Genomic DNA, 21,105 nt, shown 5'->3' with positions numbered 1-21,105 from the left:
AAGCAAAATTGGCAAGACCATGTAGGCGTACGTCGCTGAGAGGTGGTGTGCTGAAACTAATGCAAACGTGCGAACGCAATCTGCTGCACAATTGTACAACAGAATTTTTAATTATTCAGTGATTAATTAGAAACACCCCTCCATGCAAGCAAGCGGTCCGCTATTCTAATTTTTTGTCAATTAACTTTCACCAGCAAACAAGAGCTGTGGAATCTAGCAGTACATGTTGTATCAGACCAGTAACAATCTGCATAAGGCCAATAGGACCTGTTAGTCTAATAGAGAAACTAGTAGACACGCGCGTGTCTACTACACTGCTTGTAAAAGACTAATAAGTCTAATACACACGGCCTCTTGGTCTTATAGGTAAATCAGTACGACTAATAGAAATTTCTATTGGTCTAATACAAAACTTATACAACTAATACAAAACTGACGTATTAGACTAATTATTACAGACTTCTATTAGAATGTTGGCTAGGATTGCTAAAACTGCCAAACTTAATTGCTCAGTATAAGTAGGACTAGCTGCTGCATGTTACTGGATGTTACTTGCTTTCATTTAAACTTCTGGTCACCGTTTCATTTGGATTCAAACTGGAAACAGTTGCTACCAGAACAACTGGCCAATGTTTAAGTTGGTTCCAGTTGCTACTGATACAACTGGTCAAAGTTCCAGTTGGAATCCAACTGGAACCAGTTGATTCCAGTACAAATGGTGAAAGTTCCAGTTGCCTCTCTACTGGAACCAGTTGATTCCAGTACAACTGGTCAAAGTTCCAGTTGGATCCCAACTGGGTCCAGTCACTCCCAGTATAACTGGAAATTGTTCCAGTTGGATCCCAACTGGAACCAGTTGCTACCCAGTTGCTTTCCAACTGGGACCAGTTGGTGTGTAACTGGGACCAGTTGGTTTCCAGCTGGAACCAGTTCATCCCAGCTGATCCCAGTTGGATCCCAGTTGGAAATTTTCACCTGGGACCCCAGGGGGAAACTAAGTTAATCAGGCGAGAAGGCGCTCGAGTGGACCTCGGCGTGATTGGCAAAAGGGACGTCCCCTCGTTCATTCGACGCCACCGACGGGACGAGGCACGGCAGGCGCCAGGAGGTCCAAGGTGTGCATGAGAAAAAATAACTACGGCAACCTCGCGACACCACACCCCTACGGAATACAACTAAGCTTGTGAGCGAGCTAGCTCTACTTCTACATGGCTGATACCACTGGTACTCGCGAAAAATACTTTTGAAGAATGCTGGTTCCCATATATATATATATATATATTGCGACAGGGCCATCCCCCTGTCAGCGAGGGGGCGACGCAGAACTGTGAGGGGGGGGGGGGTCAGGACATCCGGACAACCCACCTGGATCCGCGCCTGCTTAATATAGACTACTTTATTTATTTTTTTTTTTTTTTGTAGCGAGAGCTACATTGGCCGTATTCTCGCCGTTTCGCTGTGGCCGGTGGCCGCACCGGAGCTGAGCCGTTGCCTAGCAACCGCCGCAGCGGGCAGCGCTGCTCGCCGCGCCATCTGACATGACGTCAGAGAAGGAGCTCGCATTTGGCGGCGCCTCCAGGGAAACAATTGAGGGAGCGACTAAATCCCCACCAGAACACACCAGTGTTGCCAGATCTCTTCTTGTGCGGTTCCCTAGATTTGCGAGGCGGAGATGTCCCTAGTGAAGTCACGCGACTGCGTGCCGCGCTCGCCTTCTTCTGTTACGTTAGTCACTGTCGCACTCTTCAACATTCACCTGATTTTTTAACGGCGTGGCGGCGCCTAGCATTCCTAGATTTGTTTCTTAGCTTCCCTGGCCCAGCACACCCGTCCTTGTTATATCTTGCCGTGCGCAAATCAGCGTTCTGTAGGTCTTTCGATCTTGTCGATGCTCAACACATTTCGAAAATGTAATGCTATCTATTCAGCAAGCCAGTTGCTAAACTTATGGTGGTGCAGTTTATTTTGCAATCAGCATGTCATCAGCACTGCATGGTTCCAGCTAGCAGGCTGACCTGAGCCGATTATTGTAAAAATTTTGCACGTCTGAGAAACTCGATCTTGGTTCCGCTTGTGCCTTTGCATATTCTGCATCTCATAGCAGCACACACCGCGCGACTTATCGATTCACAAGTTCAAATAAAGTCAGCCTAACCTGCGTTGACAAACGCGCTGACGATCTACAGGCGCATTGCAACAGTCGCCTTACTTAATTCTTCGACCTGCCACGCGGAGCTTACCGTAGCTCTAACCGGCAACAGCTCACTGGTTCAAGAAAACGAACAGATCATGTTTCTAACGTGACTTTTTGGAATCATGAGGTTAGTGGGTGCACAGATGTGAACAGAACACAGAAAGAGCCTGAAGCTTGACCGCGGAGCGTACTAACTTTCTTGTCAAATAAACACACACACACACACGTACAGGTTAATGCGAATAACCGATTCCTTATCGCGCACAATCGACCACTTACATACACAAAAAGGGTCAACAATAGACCGATCCCACCGACCGATCTGCGCATGCGCCGGTTTTCCGGAAGTAGCACTGCCGCCATCTTGGTTGTAGTCAAGTGGTAAACGAAAACACTGCAGTCCCCGCTGGTTCAGTGCTGCGCACAAGCTCCCCGGACAACTCTGCGACTCCACCACCAAGAAAAGTTCGTCATGTAAGTATTTTTTAAAGAAATTACATCGGCTGTTCATTTCAGCATGCGAGGCGAACGTTCAAAAGTGCCTGCTGCTCTTTCATTTCGGTTGTCATCCGCTGATTACGCGTTGGGTTCGAGCTATGTATGTAGCACATGCTGATGTACGCGGTCGTTTTGCGTTACTATTTTCGCAGACGTGCATCTCGTTGTCTGCAACGTTATGTTTGCCTAGCGACGAACATAATAGAGGATTTGTATACCTTTTGGAGACAGGTTTCAAATGCGGCGCCGAAACATTCGTTCCCTAATGATGCTTACCTACATGGGTTTCGCGCACGACTTGCAGACTTCGGTAGCAGCGATTTCTAGAAGTTGGGTAAGCTAGGCGGCGTTTTTTATTTACATTCTAGCGAATGGTACGGTTGCTGCTTCGAAAACTCCGACTGCGTGGCGTGAGGCAAGCGTCCCTTATTTTGCGCATGTGAATACGCGCCGCTCTCCATTATGAGCAGCCGCGATATAGTTTCATCAGTGATTCGTACTGATAGATTAAGCCGCATGCAAGCACCAAGAGCCAACAAGTGCCGCGCTAGCGTTTGAGTCGCAAGTGCCCACAGTTACCTCTGAGCTGCCTATTGTCTCTTTCCATAGCAGTTGCTGTAGTTGCAGATCAGTTTTTAAAACTACCTTCTAAAACACTGCATTATCTTTGCAGTGCACTCATGCAATGGCTACATTTCAAAATGGTCAATGTTTTCCCCGTGTTTACTTTTAATTTCTGTGTTAATGCCGTCCTTTTTTTTTTTTTTGCACTGCTATTATATCATATCCTTATTTGCTATTTCTTTAACCTCACATGTTTTTATGGTCTTATGTACATAATTGCTACCTTACTAAACTTTTTTTTCCTTATTACAGTTTTCTCTGTGTACTTTATGTGCGCCCTCTCTCCCATTATAACGCCCATCTTTGTGACCTTTGGGGATGTTTGGATAATAAATAATAATGAAAATGAGAATGACTACACTGTCATCAGATTAGCAGTATAGCGCGACACTAGAAATAATAGATACTGATAGGGTACAAGCATAATGCAGTGAAGGCATTTAACGTTTTCGATACATGCAGCTGGTTTATTATTCTGGCCCGTGTGTGGACTATGGGGCACAGATTGACTGGTACTACCTATGGTTCTTTAATAGGACTGCACAGCGTGTAAATGCTTGTATGTTCCACCTATATTGACATGGTAACGCCGTAGTCAGAATAGGTGGTCTAAAAAGTATCGATTTAGCAGAAAGTTGAGCCTGCCATTTTTAAAAAAATTACCCTGGCATATGGTATCATCAGACTTTTTTTACTTGTGGCAGTTCCATGTAGTGCTGTGCCATGGCACCTGGACTACACGAACACAACAGTCAAGGGTGGACCCGCAAAGCAAGGGCACTGAACCCATTCTTTGCAAAAGAGCACATTGTCAGGTATGTAAACTGTAGTCTGCAGTCATTCTTCTCTAAAACTTAAGTGCCTATTAGAAACGAAAGGGAGTATGCCCATATTCCAATGTTTGAGAAAGTCTAATGTTATCTCTTGAACCACTATAGTGCCGTAAAGCTCTACCCATCTTCTAGTCTCCGTAGTGTGCAAGTGCAAATTCTTTATATAATAATGAAGGTTCCTGCCAAATGAAACATTGTCCTTGTGTATAATGATTTCAGTTCTACTGTGCGTAATGCTTTTTTGTTGTTTATACAATGCGCATCCTATCTGTATCTTGTCCTCTGAAATTAAGTAATGCTTACAAGGAGCTTTAACTTTACTTTCATCTCTGTGTTTTTGTGATTTTTGTTTTGTACATCTCAAGCGAGTGTCAGATCTTGGGGTTGGCAAAGCGTGTGGTGGTTTGTGAAGCATTTCTGTCACTGCCTTTTCACCTATTGTAGGTGCTTGTACCCGTCTGTATAGTCATATTTTCTTATCTAAAATAACGCTGACTGCGACCTACTATGATGGATTGTGGTAACTGATTCCCAATGCGTGCTTTGTGGCCCAGCAACCTGTTTTCTTCGTATCCGACTGCAATCGACAGAGTCCTTTTAAATTGACTTTTAGTTTTGAACGTGCACACTACAGCCCAGCCAATGTGATGATGGAATTTCTTTATTTTCGGAACTTGCACAATGCATAAGACTGGAGGAGTATGCAAAGTTCTGTAAGGAATGGAAAGGCGTTTATGTACAGGAATGCACTGTTATATTAGTGAAATTATGCTAACTGTTCTAGCCAAGTGCAATCCTAAAATTTTCCTTTTGAGCTTCTTCGACGGGCATGTATATTATGTATGTGCGACTCAAAAATCCAGTAACAGTTCAGTAGCCAACGGAATGTGTAGATATGCATTCTTGAGGACAAAGTCCTGAAAAGCATATCAACATGACAGTTTATCCTTCATGCAGGTACACTGAAAGCAAAGGCGCTCTAAAACATCGAGGTGCTGGCCTACGGCTCTTTACATCAGGCCACCTACAGAAGTTGATGTTCTCAACCGAAGATACAGCAGAGACCATTGTGAAGGCACAAGTGCTAGCATCTATGACAACACGGACAGCATACAGCGTTGGGGTGAAGTTGCTAAAGTGCGATGGAGAAGTTGTCAGTGGCAACTGCTCATGTGTTGCTGGGAAAGGTGGAGTGTGTAAACACGTTTGCTGTGTTCTGTACGGGCTGATGCACATTGCACAGCACGATCTCACTGAGGTACCAGATGCCGTGGCATGCACTGAAGGCGAGCGGCAGTGGTACAATCCACGGGATCCAAAGAAAGTCGCTGAACAATTTGAACAGATTGTTTTCTCTAAAGACACCACTGAAAGGATTAGCGAGGCACCAAGGCATCACAAAAAACGAGCAGCGTACTCGTCACTGAGAAGTGAAGACCAAAAACTGTCCACAGTGAGCCTCATAAACTTGCATGGCAAGCTGAAAGATTCAAAGCTGGATTGCTTCGCGGATGTGCTTGAAGCAAATGACTTCTTGCCAGCAAAACAAAGAAAAGTTGAGAGCCCAGATCCCGAAGATGTGTCTCGACTGCCTGTAAGGTGGCTGGAGCGAGCAAAGCAGGGGAATGCTTTGCTGCCATATACAGAGGAAGAAGTTGCAGCCGTAGAGGCGGCCACACGACCTCAAAGTGCTTGCCTTCTTTGGCATAGATATAGGGAGGGTGTCATCACCGCGTCGATAGCACATAGAGTACACACTTGGGTTAGGACATGCCAAACCAAAATGGGGCCACATGATGCCCGACCTCTCACTGCGGCAGTGATGGGAGCAAAAAAAGGCAGGGCAACATTTGCCATGAAGAGGGGTCTATTGTGTGAGCCCGAAGCCAGACAAGCGTTTCGAGACCAAAATGACAGCCACGTGGAACTGCAAGTAATTGAGACTGGCCTCTTCCTCTCTCGTCATCACACTTTTCTAGGCGCAAGCCCAGATGGTCTTGTAAAGTGCAAATGCTGTCCGCCGCGGCTACTTGAAATCAAAGTTCCCCTCAGAGTTCAAGATTTTGCCAGAACGCAGTTGCATGCTGGGGAACTCAAAAGGAGCAGCAGGTATTACACTCAGATGCAAGTGCAGATGGGTGTGACTGGCCTGGACACCTGTGTGCTGTTTGTATACAGCAAGGAAGAGTGCTTGCAAAGTGTCGTGCCCTTTGAGAAGAGTTTTTTTGACGAGTTTGTGAAACGTTGCGAATTTTTCACCACCATGTACTTGCTGCCCCACATTGCGAGCAACTGTTGAAATAAATCTATGAATGAATGAATGAATAAACCTTTATTTGAAGCAGTGAGTTGGCAGTCGAGGTGGGAGGGTCCCTTAGAAGATATTTTAAATAGTTGCCTGTGCACTTATTTTGTGATACCATAAATGCCGATAGGCAGCAATAGAGTTCTGGGAGGGTAATTTAAACCTCTCTACTGAAGCAGCCCAGCACATTTTTGCAGCTGTGCTGGTGAAGTATCTTTTTTACCTGTGTACTGCAAATGCCCACAAACAGCATTCCTGCCTCGGTAGTGTTGCACCATTACGCTGCACAACTCTCTTTACGCTCTTTTGGACGCACTGATGCACTTATCGAAGCAGGAAACATTCTGCAGATTTCAAATAATTTGTTACCCAGTGACCATGGCCAGATTCAAAGACGAGTGCCTCTTGTAAATGACATGTTTCAAACAGCTTACAGTCTGCATATATTTCTAAGTCACGAATGACATCAAAATAAACTACTGTACGGGAGCACTATGTGGAAAATATCCGTAGACAACTAGTCCTTGTGAAACAAATGGCTGCAAGTTTTCTGCGGTTTAATGGGGCACTGCATGAAACTATTTATTCACAGCTCCATTATCCTCCAGTAGCTGGTCGCTGTGCAGAATAGATTCCACTGAACAGAATAGTTTCTGGTCATCTGCAAACTGAAGGATTTCAAATGGTTTCAAATCCATTTCACCAATATAAGTACCTCGAGGCCTCTCTCAGCAGAGCAGCCAGGTAGAAATGAGTATTCATTCTTCACCGTGAAAAAAAAAAGCAAACAGCTTTACAGAACACAATCATCTTGAGCAGAGATGACAACTGTTACACAGGTGTTTTATATAAGTCAGTCTTTATTATGCACTGGTACATCCAAACATGTAGACCTATAGAAAGGGGAGCTATTGTGCTAGGGAAGCTTGCCACTTTATATGTAATGCCTGATGGCCTTGAGCATGCTGGAATGTTGGAGGAATGCTAACATTGTTTTATTTCATAAAAAGGGGTAGTGATGTATTGAACCACACCGGCACAGCCCATCATCGCGAACATCAAGATTTCATTTACACCTTATCACAACAATGGTTCACCCACAAAGTTAGTCAAGAGTGCACAAATGTGCCACACTTTGTTCAGTTGTCCAGACATGCTGTTTGGGAACACCTGGGAGAGTATTTTGTAGGTCTTGATCTTCCGGATGACCCTTTCCACGTGTATGCGCACACTTGCAATGAGCCTTGTCTCAGTCTCATCTGCTTCGGACAGTTGAGGCCGTCCTTCCAGGAACGGCGGAATGTTCAAATGCAGTGAATGCTGCTTGCACTCTTCTTCGATAGTGAACCCCCTATCAGCCATCACACTTCGCCCTGGTGAGAACTTTTCCAGCACACCGCAAGCCTTTGTCAGGGCCTTGTCGGACAGTCTTCCAGGAGCAAGATCGGACACAAACATGACAAAGCCATTTGGGCTGCACACAACTAATCCTTTCGCGGTATTATGTTTTTTGTAAGAGGAATAGGTTTCACTCTGCACCCGGAATGACGAAGGGGTCTCAATGAAAATTTCTGTACAGTCGAGGATGCCATCAACGGTAGTGTAGCCCTTGTCAATGAAGGCTTTTGGCCGGTACTTGTCGCACAGTTGCGGAGACATCCAAGTTGGGACCTAAAATGAGGATTAAAAACAACATTTTGCATTTTCTACATAAACATATAATCATCATCAGCCTAATTTTATGTCCACTGCAGGACGAAGGCCTTTCCCTGCAATTTTGAATTGCCCGTCCTGCAATAGCCGATTCGAACTTGCACCTCAAATTTCCTATCTTCATCACCCCACCTAGTTTTCTGCCGTCCTCGACTGCGCTTCCCTTCTCTTGGTCTCCATTCTGTAACTCTAATGGTCCACCGGTTATCCATCCTACGCATTACATTGCCTGCCCAGCTCCATTTGTGTTCTCTTTATGTGCATTAGAATATCCTCTATCCCAGTTTGTTCTCTGATGTGCACCACTGTCTTCCTGTCCTTTACATTAGGTCTAACATTTTCCGCTCCATTGCTCTTTCTGCGGTCCTTAACTTGTTCGCGAGCTTCTTTGTTAACCTCCAAGTTTCTGCCCCATATGTTAGCACCGGTAGAATGCAATGATTGCACATGTTTCTTTTCAATGACAGTGGTAAGTTCCCAGTCAGGATTTGGCAATGCCTGCCGCATGAACTCCAACCCAATTTTATTCTTCTGTAAAATTCCTTATGATCACGGTCCCCTGTGATTTAATGACCTACGTAAACGTACTCCTTTACAGACTCTAGAAGCTGACTGGCGATCCTGAATTCTTGTTCTCTTGCCAGGCTATTTAACATTATCTTTGTCTTGTGCGTATTAATATTCAACCCCACTCTTACACTTTCTCGGCTAAAGTCCTCAATCATTTGTTGTAATTCGTGCCAATTGTTGCTGAATAGGACAATGTCATCTGCGAACCGAAGATTGCTGAGATATTGGCCGTTGATCCTCGCTCCTAAGCATTCCCAGTCTAAGAGCTTGAATACTTCTAAGCATGCAGTGAATAGCATTGGAAACATTGCGTCTCCTTGCCTGACCTTGTTCTTCATAGGCGGCATGTGGCATGAGCATTCACATGCCTGTAGAGCACTGATAATGTTTCCGGGGCAGAAAAAAACAACTTTAACATCTACTGTATGGCCTATCTTCTTCAAACTGTGTGATAACTTGTGCAAGTAAGGGAGCACCGCGACTGGCTTGTCTCTGGCAGCGCAGTCTTTTGGTGCTTTGTCTCCCAGCTTGATTTTCTTTAATATCTTTTCTGCTACTGAAACGAACAAAAGCTCGGGGTACCCATCACATGTTAGGCGGGAGGCCTGTGCAAGGAGACTGCGCATTAAAGAGTGGAAGCAAGACTTATTTAGGGCATTTGTGAAGCAAAGATTCACAATGCCCCGTTTAACCAGCTTGGACTGGGCTGACAGATAAGAAAAAAAGTGGCTTGTTCCCTCTAGGCACAGGTGATCTGTGGAGATACTAAGTTGCAAATCTGTCAGGCCCCCCATGGATGTTGCAATTCAGCAAGGCCATCGAAGAGACCGAAAACAAAAGGCACTATAAAGAAAAGGCACCTGGTGTTGACGTACCTGACAAAGCCTGTTGTCCAAAAAATCCAGCCATGTTACCCAGATCCTTGAAACAGTTGTTTTAGACACACCAAACCTGTTAGCAAAACATGAATTTGCAAAATATGCACATCAGTAATTTTCTGTTGCTAAAACAAGATCATAAGTGAACAGAGCAAGCTACTGTTAAATTATGGAGTTTTACGTGCCAAAACCACGATATGATTATGAGGCACGCCGTAGTGGGGGACTCTGGAAATTTAGAGCAAGCTACTGTTGAAGTCGTCAAGATTTCATGGCACAACATGCTTAAAGAAAATTCAGTATCGTAGGCAGGCACTGTAATGAAAGTACTGCATACCATGTGCAGAGCTTTTAAAGACCATGCAAGTAAATAGCATGCTGCATTCCATGCACCTAATGTCTTAACAAAAGCAGCTCATTTCGAGGTACGAGAAGTGCCAGTTGAAGCAGAACACTTGTGCTAAACTTGCTAAATTTTCTCTTAACGTAAATATACGCTGAATGGCATCACTGCACAGCACATAACAGCGCTCACACACACGAAACAACGCTCACCACACGAAGAATTTCTTTTGGCCAAAACATTTTAGGCTTTGTTAAGCACATTGAGATAAGTTTCCATGAACATTTTCGAACAAATCGAAGATGGTCGAGCGTATGACCCCTTACATTAAGTGTGTACAATGTGAACCCCATCATAATGAATGAATCAGAATATGGAAATGTTTCTCAGGGTACCTAACCCTTTCAGTGCATTTGCGCTTCCAGAAAAGAACCTTGCTGTTTGGACAATGCACAGGGTGAAAATGCATTGAGACTATACTTGAATCCATTTAATTTTGTCTCCCGAGTATGGATGACGACGGCAATACTTGGACTCACTTTGACACATTTCCTTTCCTGTTTTGAGTGCAGAACACTAAAAAGAGGCAGTGTGAATGTGCACAGTGCTTGGTAATGATTTTTCTTCCATTTTTTACTTCCATGGTAACGAGTACCAATCATGCCTTCAATGGTGTGCCTATTCCTTTGCCGTGTGCATGAAAAGTGCAGCGGAGTTTATACATTCAGGGGCCATATTTCCCAACTTTCCATGGTCCGTATTCCATTTTGGTTCCATAAGGCCCTCTGGTATGGGTCGCTGTTGCCGCATCTTTCAGACATCCAGGCAAAACGACATTGCATTTGTGAGTGTTGCTCCAATGGTTATTCAGAGCATGACATCACGTTTAGCTGGACCACGCCCAAGAGAAAAGAAAAAAGGGTGGCACTGCTACTCCAAAGCGATGGCCAGGTGCCGGGGCGTTCAGTTTGTGGGCACTGGCATACTGGCGCCGACAGCGGAGAGGCAACAACAGTGACCAATGACGGCCATATGGAAGGGAACTGGAATATGGAAAGTTAGAGAATACGACCCCAGGGCTGTATTCAGAATCTCAGAGTAGAGTATAGGCACTGACTCCATGAGACATCATCACGATCTCATGGACTGCTAGGATCTACAGGGATGAAATAGTTAAGATCAACGGCGTTACATTGTGGAAACAAAGCGCTTTATACCTACGGCACTCATTGACCATGCAACCCTTACACCACTAAAATTTGCATCACATTTACTTTATAGCTGCCAGGATAATCCACGTTCAGCTACAAGTTGTTTTGGAATTTTGACGTCACTGCACAGCGCTATGCTTGTAAGCAGATTTTCATCACAAAGTGTTTTTAGGAATGTATTTTTTCATAACAGATTCGGTGTTAAAAGTGATTCACTTTATAGACATTTTCACTCGAGAACCAAAGTGTCCGTATAATGAGGTGCTACTACACGATGAGTAGGTGCATATACTTGAGCAGTGCTTTTGATGAAACAGGTATTAAGTTGCACATTTTGCTTGAAGTGTTCCGAGAATGCAACATGCATGCTGAGATGCGAATATAAACAAAAGTGATGTTATTGTAACGGGCTGTGCACTGCATACAAGATGGGTCCGCATAATTATGTGAACCATTAAGGCCTGTAGGGTTCTGCTTATTTTAGTCCACACAGTAGATTCATAGATGATGTTATGCATAGAATGTCCTTGTATATAAATTGGCGTGGAAACAGATTTACACGAGTCACTCCTATTAACTTTTTAGATGTTAGGTAGAAGTAACTATTGGTGCAAAAAAATTATTGCAAGCTTTGAATGTTGACAGCATACCTGTATGCAAGGTCAAGGCCATCAAGACCAAGCTTCAGTCTCATCAAGACCAGCACGAGCTGGGTCTTCAAAGGCAGGATGAAGTTTCTGTCTTCACTGGCCGTTTCTTTCATCTGCCAGAAGCACAGCCTTTTTGCATCTGGCTCTAGAAGGGACCAAAAAGTGTCCAAGCGCTTGCTGGATGTGAAGCCAGTGTAATACCGTAGCTTTTTCTCGTCTTTTACAAGGGCCTCATATGTGATATCCATGTTCTGTGCAGCTTCAGTCTTGCAACGTCTAACTTTTTCCTGCATTGCTGATAACTGAAGTCTTAAGCACCTGTTCTTCTGCTGAAGACGGTCACACAGCTTTTTTGTTTCGGCGTGGTCCTGCTGACTTCGTTTAAGCAGGTTGTTAAGCTCTGCCACTGTCGCATTTGCTGCTTCAGCTTGCTCCAGGAGTTCAGTTATGATGTGCTTTTGTTTAGCAACTTGCTCGACAAGCTCATCATAACTTAACTGTTGGCTGCTGTATGCATGGTCCAGGTGTAGATGCACTTCCTGCTGCAAAGGATCATCGCTGTCACTGCTAGCGATGGCAGAGACCTCTTGCTCAGATCCAGGTGGCACAGTTGAGCTCCTGACAACTTCAGGCTGGCAGGAGAAAATAAAGAAAGCCATGTGTTTCAGTCTTTATAACACTATTTATTCACAATACACTCGGGGCCCAAGGGCATTTGATTTGAGTTGGTTTTGATTACAAAAATTTGAACATAAACAGCAGTAAATGTACATATTATTCCAAATATAAAAGAGGCTCACAAATGAAAAAAAAGTTACAACAAGACACTGAAAAAAAAAACGCAAATAATGCAGAGCACAAGCAAGGATGAACCAGATAGCATACAAGGTATATAAACAGCGCCTGCAAACAGGACCGGAAAAGGAACGACAAGAGGAATCGCACTCAAGAAGCAGCAGCATGTGCCTACAAAACAAGAAAAACAGTGGAAAAAAGATTGGCTGAATCAGGAAATGAACTAAAAAAGGGGGAAAAATTGACAATGCGACACTTTCTTGTGTTTAAGATAACAGCACATTAGTCAAACGAGACTTAAACTCAGAATGATCAGCTATTTCAACAGTGCAGCTGCAGATGAGAATTTGTACACTACATTTTTCATTAATACTTCACACTAGTAAGTTTACTAAGCATCATCACTTGTTTTTTCATGCACTAGCACAACCCTTACGTAGCTGCCACCTGTGTCAAGCCCTACCATAAAAAGAAATAATGAGGTATATGTAAGCATAACATGCTTTTTCTCTGTATTACTTGTGCTTATATTACCTTTGTTCTTCTCAACGGTCGCCTCTTCTCCACCTTTTGCTGTCTCAAAGGGAATATTGTGGGCACACGGTTCATGTAAGTCTTTTTCCCTCCTTCGAAGTGGGCACTGCAAACTCTATGTCCTGTGGTTGGAGTAAACTTCGAGAACCTAGGTAGAGAGAGTTCCAGGATTAATGCTATGACACAATGAACATGGCCAGGACAGCAATAGTGTACCTTCCACATTTTTTGTATGTACAGGCTGGATACTTCCATTGTGAGACAACGGTACAACTTTCTCTTGATTAGCGTCCATAAGATTCCATCAGTACGGTGCAAGTGATAAAGTTTTTTTTTTTTTTTTTTTTTTGGGGGGGGGGGGGGGGGGGGTTATTAGACAGCGCCACAGACGCAAAAAAATCTTCAGCTGTTGCAGCCAGTTAGCTGCATAGGTGCCGCGAAATCGGCCGCGGGCATGCGCCAGATAACTACTTCCCGGAAAGTAGGGGCGAGGTTCCGGAGACACCACTTGCCTCGAGGATGATCCGTGAACGCTCATCCGACCTTTGGCCCAACGAGTTATGGCTAAGTCGTTGCCAAGAGTCCCGTGAAGCATGTTACGTCGATTAAAAAAGTTGCCTCTCGATGTACAGGGTCGTCCACTCTTAGTTTGATCACGCAAGCGCGTGGCTATGCTCTTCGAAGTGCCAATGCATCTGACACGGCCGCGCACCGAAGTGGCGTCGGCGTATAGGCACTTGTATCTGGTGCTTCTCGTAGTGCGCCACTGCGCTTCGATGTGCGGCTACGACTGACGCACTGGCACTCCGAAGAGCACGGCCATGCGCTCGCGTGTTCAAACTAAAAGTGGACGACCGTGCGCAGTAGTACTATTACAAAATCCTGGTCAGAGAGCTCACCGTCAACTTATGCATGCATGCTTGCTACTTGCGTTGTAAAGGAAACCACGTAAGCGACGTACGGGGTGCTGTACCCAAACAGCATGAACACCTAAAGGACCTCATATAGGCATACAGCACTATAACTTGTAATAAAAGTATGCAGCGATAATAAAAAAAAAGGGCGGGACGCGGGGCGATACAACAAAATGCCCGGCCTAAACACCCACTGTACGAACGGCGGCTCACCTATTCCGGAAGGGCATACGTAATGCGCAAATATTCTTTGGCGTACTCAGCTACATGGTTTTATATTCCGAGACAAGAGGCCAACCGTAATGCACCTATTTACTAGAGAAACTGTGTTTTACATGGCAAAACAGCTGTCTTACCTGCCGTTCCGTCCGGCCCTGTTAATCCGTTGGATCCACGTCTCTCGTAGCTTTCGCTCTTTAGGAAACACGTAGAATCCGAAGCCTTTGTCCCTTGTGCTGTTGTTGTAGCACCCAGGAACGCAGCAGGTGAATCCTCCCATGGCACGATAGCTCCACACTAACCAAAAATTGCCAAAAATCGTCCGACGTACAGGCACTGCGGGCGGCTGGAGCGGCCGGATGACTACAAGTACCAGCATGCACCGCGGCAGCGGTGGCGTCGTGAAACTGGCCGGTGGGATCGGTCTATTAATCGTCACCACCAAGACGATTCATCCAAATGATTGCACATGCCACACGAGACCATAAGGCATCGCCGAAGATGAAGTTGTTGACAGTCCTAACAAACTCCCCGTGAATTCATGTGAGCGCTCGCGAGATAACGCAATCCTGGCTAAAACAAACAAACAAACACAGAAAATATTATAAACAGAACAATGCGCATAGGCGGGTCCATCATTAATCACATGGGCAGCAGCGAAAAAATATGCCCAGCGAGTTTCTGTTCAACTGGTCGACTTGACTACAGTGGCTGTAACTTGACTAAAGAATTTCGGCCTCCATTCTGGGTACATGAAAGAGCTAGTTTTGGGGAGCAGCCCAGAGTTACCAGCATAGTGTTTTCTATACCGCTAACTTTGGGCGATGTTGCGGTCGGTATTTAGTCTCGCGCAACAATTGACCCTTTTCGCGGAGCAGTTTGTTTTAGAGAAACGAGATGGCGCTCATGGCGGCGCGCCATACCTCTCCTCAGCGACCGTAGTTCACGCGACCGCGCACGAATACGAAACCATTACCGCCTTCTACCTTGCTTCTGTTCGATCAGCTGTCGGAAATGCAACTGAGTTTTCGCTAACACACGGTGCTCCAATCATGCTAGATTGAATCATGTGGATTGAAGACGTGTGCAGTTGTTGGCTGCAAAAATAGTGACTGGCATGTTAAGGTATAGAATGAATCTGTGTGGCCAAGTTCGCGGACCGCTGCTGCAACTGGCCGAATGTGTTACCGGCACTTCGTGATGTACGGCTTTCCTCGAGGATACAGAAATTTGCTCATCCGCCAGCCTTGTATCGCCAACCTTCAAAGAAAGGGCTTCATACCCAGACCGCCGGCAAAAGTGAGTACCACTCGTTAAACAACGACAAAGGGAGTAGCGCCGCTTCCTGTCATAGTAAGTTTCGCGCACGTTATCTATACACATATGTCCCAAATGGCAGGAAAACTTACACCCACTCTATCGCCGACGTATCAAGAATAAGTGAATGGGCTCACACTTGAATATATGCGCACTGTATACGCACAATAAATGACGGACTTCACCGATGGCGCATGAATCCAAGCTGAATGTTTCGTGACGGTCCACAAGAGTAAGCGAGTTACTAGCTGCAATATATATTTGCTACAAGGTATTACAATGTACAAAACAGCTACGTTTCTAGCCTTGTGCGCAGCAAGAACAAATCTATCGGAACTGGACACACCCGCGAGCGATTAGGCAGAAAATAATCAGATAGCTAGTGGCCGCACCGAGGAACTTCACTGAGACAGAAACTGACAAGCCACTGCTTCAACATATTTGCTGGATAAGGAACAAGGAGCAAAACGTACTAATCCTGACTGAATGCATGAGCGGAATGTTTAGATAGTTTGGAATACTATTTAGCCCTGCTTTTAGAACAAGCACCATATACGCTACTTGCGCCCTTTGGACATAGCTTAATTAGCTCCGAAAGTGCTTTTGCATGTTCTCTGAAGCTGTGATGAAAGCTTCGTGTCGTCCACCTAGTCGTCGTCTACAATATCTCCGAAAACCGAGGTTTTCTAAGCCGCGCCGGCGTCATACACTTCCATTGTAAACAAGGAGGCAGTTGAGGCAAGCAATCGACGCGTCACTACGTGATCAAACATGGCAGCGCCCACGGGATCGCCGCGAAAAGGGTCAATACATCACCATATTGGATCTACTTAACTCAGACGAGGGACTATAACGACGCCCTCTGCAAAATTTGTAAGAAAGGTACGCTAGACCATGTAATACGGGAATGTGCTGGCTCCACAGGGGCCAAGGAAAACATTGACAGTAGAGAAGCCTGGGAGGCCTTGCTCCAGAGCGAGGCTGAAGACGACCAGAGTCGAGCAATCCGCCTGCCCGTTGAGGCCGTGATGACTCGCCGTCCTCAACGCGCGGGGACTGCTTCGTCCTCCTCCCCTACCTACGTGTAGGTTAAGAGGCGGGCGCCCCAGCTCGGTGGAATAATAAAGTTTTCAGTTAATCAATCAACCGGTGAAACCGCGTCGCAACAATAGAGGAGCCGGCGTTGCATCGTATTATAGAAGGGGCGGCTCAGTGGGATTCGTCGGCAGATATGGAAAGTGAGTCGGAGAGACTGAAGGAAGCCAGGCTTCGCCGTCGGAACGAAACCACGAGGCGGCAGCGAGCCGAGGAGATGGAGGAAGAACGAGCCGCACGCCTCGAGAATCGTCGTAAGTACGAAGTGGCCAGGCGAGTGGATTCAGATGAGCATGACACCCGAAACGTGTTCAAGTCACTGGGCGACAACCCCTTATCCTTCCGCCGCACCGACCATCGGGCCGTCTTTGCGGCAATTCAGAAACGACAAGATGAATACTTTCAAAAAATGCATTACACTTTAAAATTGTCTAGTCTTTAATGTAATCATAATTTAACAAGAGGGAACAGCCAAACCTAAACACTCAGGCGTACGAAGCTAAACGTTAAAGATGTAACCGTAGAGAGAACCAAGCTAAACAATAATATTAACCGTACCTCTTGCTACGCACACCCAGGAAACTGAGTTAAGCCACATCGAATTTTTATCGGTTGATTTCTGATGTTCAATTATTCATTTATTTTCCTTTTTTATTACTTATTTATTTCTAAACTAATTTCTTTTAAGTTTCGATCATAATACCACCCAGTTCGTGGCCCATCCTCCACAGTGGGTTGTGCCATTGATTGAGGCATGAACATCTGCCGCTTCCGTCCCACGTTGTGTGTGCTGGGAGTCCTAAAGCGAGCCGTCTGCATGACTCCTAAACAAGAAGCGAGCCGGCACTTCATGCATGCAAACATGTCCGTAGCATGTTAAAATTAAACCACTAAATTAGCAGCTGCTATCGGCATTCCTTATTTGGATCGCTTTAAGAAGCTCGGGGGCTCCTAACTAAACACATGGGAACGGAAAAATTGTTTTTTCTAGACGACCACTGCACCGAATTTGACGAGGCTTTTTGCGTTTACAAGAAAGCTAGAATCTAGTGACCGTTGGTAGCGAATTCTTTGTTTAGGCCGTCAATTTGTTAAAAATTAAATATTTTCAGAAAACGAAACTATCAAGCTCACAACTCTACCTCAGCAATGAAAAACTATAGCACAATTCTGTAAATTTCATATAATAGTTCATCTAAAGCGGACAAAGTTGATGTATTATACATGGCTCTCAAGTAAACCACTAATAATTGAGTAGGACTTTTGCAAATTCCTTGTAAATAAATTCACGTAATATATAAATTGATAAATCACATTTGACCGCTTTGGATGCTCTAACGGATGCAGGTTGCAAAACTGCGATATCTGTTCTTGGTGCAGAGCTACGAACTCGGACACTTCGTGCTTGGTAAAAACTTTTATTGAGCGTCTTGCAGATTGATGACCCGGGCTCAGGTCTCCCACGTCGGGACGTCCTGAGCTTGCCTAGTCGCCGCTTCGCGGGCCTGCTTCTTCGTGCTTCTACTGATTTTTTTCCAACTTCTTCGTACTGCTTATTTTTTTCAAATGTACGAATTTCTGAAAATTCCTTTTAAATTATTAATGTCCGAAATAGAATTCCGCCTGCAACACTCACTAGAATTTACCTTAATTTCTCTCTCAAATCCAACAAATTTCATTAAAATGTCCCAGCGGTCATCGGAAAAGCTTTTCTGGGTTTTGTATGTATTTGAATAGGCGGCATCGGAATTGGGCCCGAGCTAAAACTTCCAAAGAAGCCCGCTCCCCACTCCTCGTTTTATTCCTTATTTTCCTTTTGCACGCGCCTATTGTTTAGGAAACCGTCTCGTGTCAGGGTACCAAATGTGAGCAACACACCTGTGTGCAAACGATGCCTCTCTCTCTCTCTCTGTCTCTCTCACTCTTATTTCATGTTTATAGGCGTTTATACGACTTTGCAGAAAAAAAGGAAGGAATGTAAGTTTGCGTTCATATTTTTTTTAGAACATTCACTGGCTTCCTCTAGAGAGTTATGTGTGCTCGAGCCAATCGCTAGTCAATAGTATCTTCAACTCAGTGATGCGAGAAAAGGAAATACAGAAAGCCCACGTTGTAACAAAATTTCTTTATATGAAATATCGACCGCTTTATTCGAATTTATGCGAGGCCACGACTGCAGTTCATGCATTTCGTTTCGGGTAATTGCAAATGAAGTGGCAAATTGCTGGCGCGCGCGGTTAGATCTCGGATGCAGTGGCGTCGCCAGAAATTTTGTTCGGGGGGGGGGGGGGGGCTCACCTTACAGCAAGGCCTCCTCCCTATAGAATTTGTCGAGGGATCAAATACATGAATAATAACTGCATTGCCAATGCCATTGTATATTAGATGCTGCAAATGAATTACTGTCACGTGAAATATACATTTTTTCGTAACAGAATATATTCGTATGTCCCAAAAATTGTGGCAGAAATAACTGGTATCAATGCTTCCGCGTTTTTTTATATTTAATAAGTCAAGAAAATATTACACGAACTTTAGAACTATATCAGTTCGAAACCAGCAAAGCCTTGCATGCAGCTGATATGACAAACGTAAAGGCCATGAAATGAACAAGTTGAGGATAAGAACTTTGATGAATCTTTGTCATTCAAGAACCTCGTTTACATTTTTGTACTGTGGGGGTCTTCCCCAACCCGTAGCGCGTGTAATCGCAGCTACGTAGGGTTCGGGCGAATAAGGCAACCAGCGAGTCAACTCAACAACGTTTATTGCTGTCAGCAATAAAACACACTTGTAGAGGGAAGTCCGCTCTGTATAACAACTAATAAAATAGGCTTGCCTCGTCGCGTGTGGTAGTCACGCGAACGAGGTCACTCACGGCTTTCAGCAGGTAAAAATCCGTCCAGGCAGAAGGTCAAGCGAGGTCAGAGAGCGCGGGGGTCTCTCGGTCGCGCTCTTTTATGCCTTTTTGCCTTTCCGCGAGGGGAGTGTCCTCCTCGCCCGCCGGATACTTTCCCTCTTCCCGCGCGGCACGCGCGTCGCGAGAGGCGAACGAGAACCGGGAGAGGGCAAAGTGCATTTCTCCCGTGTTCGCCCGGCTCCCGCAGCGCGCGGTGTGCGCGCACGAGATGTCCACCCGGCTGCTGTCGCGGGCGCTCCGTGCGCCGGCGACGGGCGAGCGCTCGCGGGAGAAGGTGGCAGCGTGTGCTCCCCCACAGTACATATGTGACGGCTAGGGAAAAAACTCAATGACGCTGTCCTTTGTTGCAATAGAAAGCGCTGGAGCAGCTGTTACCGGTCGTGTATTGTAATTGCACCGAGATTATAGCCGCAACAGTGAGGGCATATAAAAAGTAGGTGCTCTGCGAAATATACATTAGAAATGCGAAGTTAGAATGGAATATACAAATGCGAACATACAACTTGATAGAGGGCAGAAAACTGTCGCTGGAAATAAAGTTCACTGCTTGTATACACAAAACCTCGCAATAAGATGTTTAAATATACGTATACGTCGCCAATAAATATACGTATTTAAGCAGACGTCACTGTATATAATGCGTCAAACAAAACAAGTAAACATGTTGCGCAGTCACAGATAGTAAACTTGACGCATAGAAAGGCAGACGATGCAGCCAAGAACAAAACTATGATTACAGAAATCGTGGTATGTACTTGGGTCATGCGGCGGTCGCGACAGCACCATATGGGTAGAATAATAGAGGAATAATGCAGAAATCAGTACGAAAATGTGTAATTTAACTGCCTGCAGAGCGGCAACAAATATTCTGCACCCAAAATTAAAGAAGGGTATTGCTTCGGTTTAAAAAACAAGTAAAAGCAGGTAGCTAAAAAGGAAAGAAAAGGCCAAACGAAAGCCACAGATGATGCGGCAAGTTGAACTACCCAATATCCGAGTCTGTTTGTTGGGAAACGCCGCCGCGTGGGCCGGGCTTTCAAGGAGCAAGGTCGGTCAAAATTGGTTATTGATGTCCTCGTAAGTTTCGTATTCACACGATAATTTGATCATGATTCTAACTGTTAAAATAAACGGCGAACATTTCTTCGGTTTTAAAAGCTAATGAATGCAGTCATACGTTTTCATAATTACGAGTTTATGAACTTGAAGGAAGAGAGCTTTTTACATGCATTGATTTTTGCTGCTGCGCTATCTAAAGGACAAACTTCACTCGGCGGGGATGTTTAGCGAAGCGGTTAATGACTTCGGACGCGTTGATGCCGATGTCTCTGTGGGCGTATAGAAGCGCCAGCCTAACCATGCGTTTCTCAGGCTTGTAGAACGCAAGCAGGTTTTTAGTAGTCTCACGTTAAAAAATATTCTCTCTGCGCTGGCAGTGGTCGCTGGAAGGGCGACTAGAATCTGCAGCAGTTTGTACACAATTACATAGAAC

The 21,105-nt window shown here is 45.1% G+C and overlaps 2 protein-coding genes across 3 annotated transcripts; one reads left to right on the top strand and one right to left on the bottom strand.

The window, feature by feature from the left end:
• Nucleotides 1–2,500: 2,500 nt before the first annotated feature.
• LOC119445539 (uncharacterized) lies at nucleotides 2,501–6,483 on the top strand. 2 transcript variants are annotated; one of them, XM_049660578.1, is made up of 3 exons: nucleotides 2,501–2,668; nucleotides 4,031–4,131; nucleotides 5,107–6,483. In XM_049660578.1, the coding sequence occupies exons 2-3, from the start codon at nucleotides 4,040–4,042 to the stop codon at nucleotides 6,446–6,448; spliced, it is 1,434 nt and encodes a 477-aa protein (XP_049516535.1). In that variant the 5' UTR covers nucleotides 2,501–2,668; nucleotides 4,031–4,039; the 3' UTR covers nucleotides 6,449–6,483. The 2 variants fall into 2 exon arrangements, with proteins under 2 accessions (XP_049516535.1, XP_049516534.1); XM_049660577.1 differs by having other exon boundaries at nucleotides 4,021–4,131.
• Nucleotides 6,484–7,301: 818 nt separating this feature from the next.
• LOC119437459 (uncharacterized) lies at nucleotides 7,302–14,705 on the bottom strand. Its single transcript, XM_037704482.2, has 5 exons — nucleotides 14,419–14,705; nucleotides 13,149–13,296; nucleotides 11,820–12,451; nucleotides 9,613–9,688; nucleotides 7,302–8,125 (listed from the first exon to the last, which is right to left on the bottom strand). The coding sequence occupies exons 1-5, from the start codon at nucleotides 14,658–14,660 to the stop codon at nucleotides 7,535–7,537; spliced, it is 1,689 nt and encodes a 562-aa protein (XP_037560410.2). The 5' UTR covers nucleotides 14,661–14,705; the 3' UTR covers nucleotides 7,302–7,534.
• Nucleotides 14,706–21,105: the final 6,400 nt, after the last annotated feature.

This window comes from Dermacentor silvarum, chromosome 1 (assembly GCF_013339745.2).
Source record: "Dermacentor silvarum isolate Dsil-2018 chromosome 1, BIME_Dsil_1.4, whole genome shotgun sequence".
Taxonomy (NCBI): Eukaryota; Metazoa; Arthropoda; class Arachnida; order Ixodida; family Ixodidae; genus Dermacentor; species Dermacentor silvarum.
The sequence above is the reverse complement of the archived record's forward strand: the minus strand, read 5'-3'. Positions and strand labels throughout refer to the sequence as shown.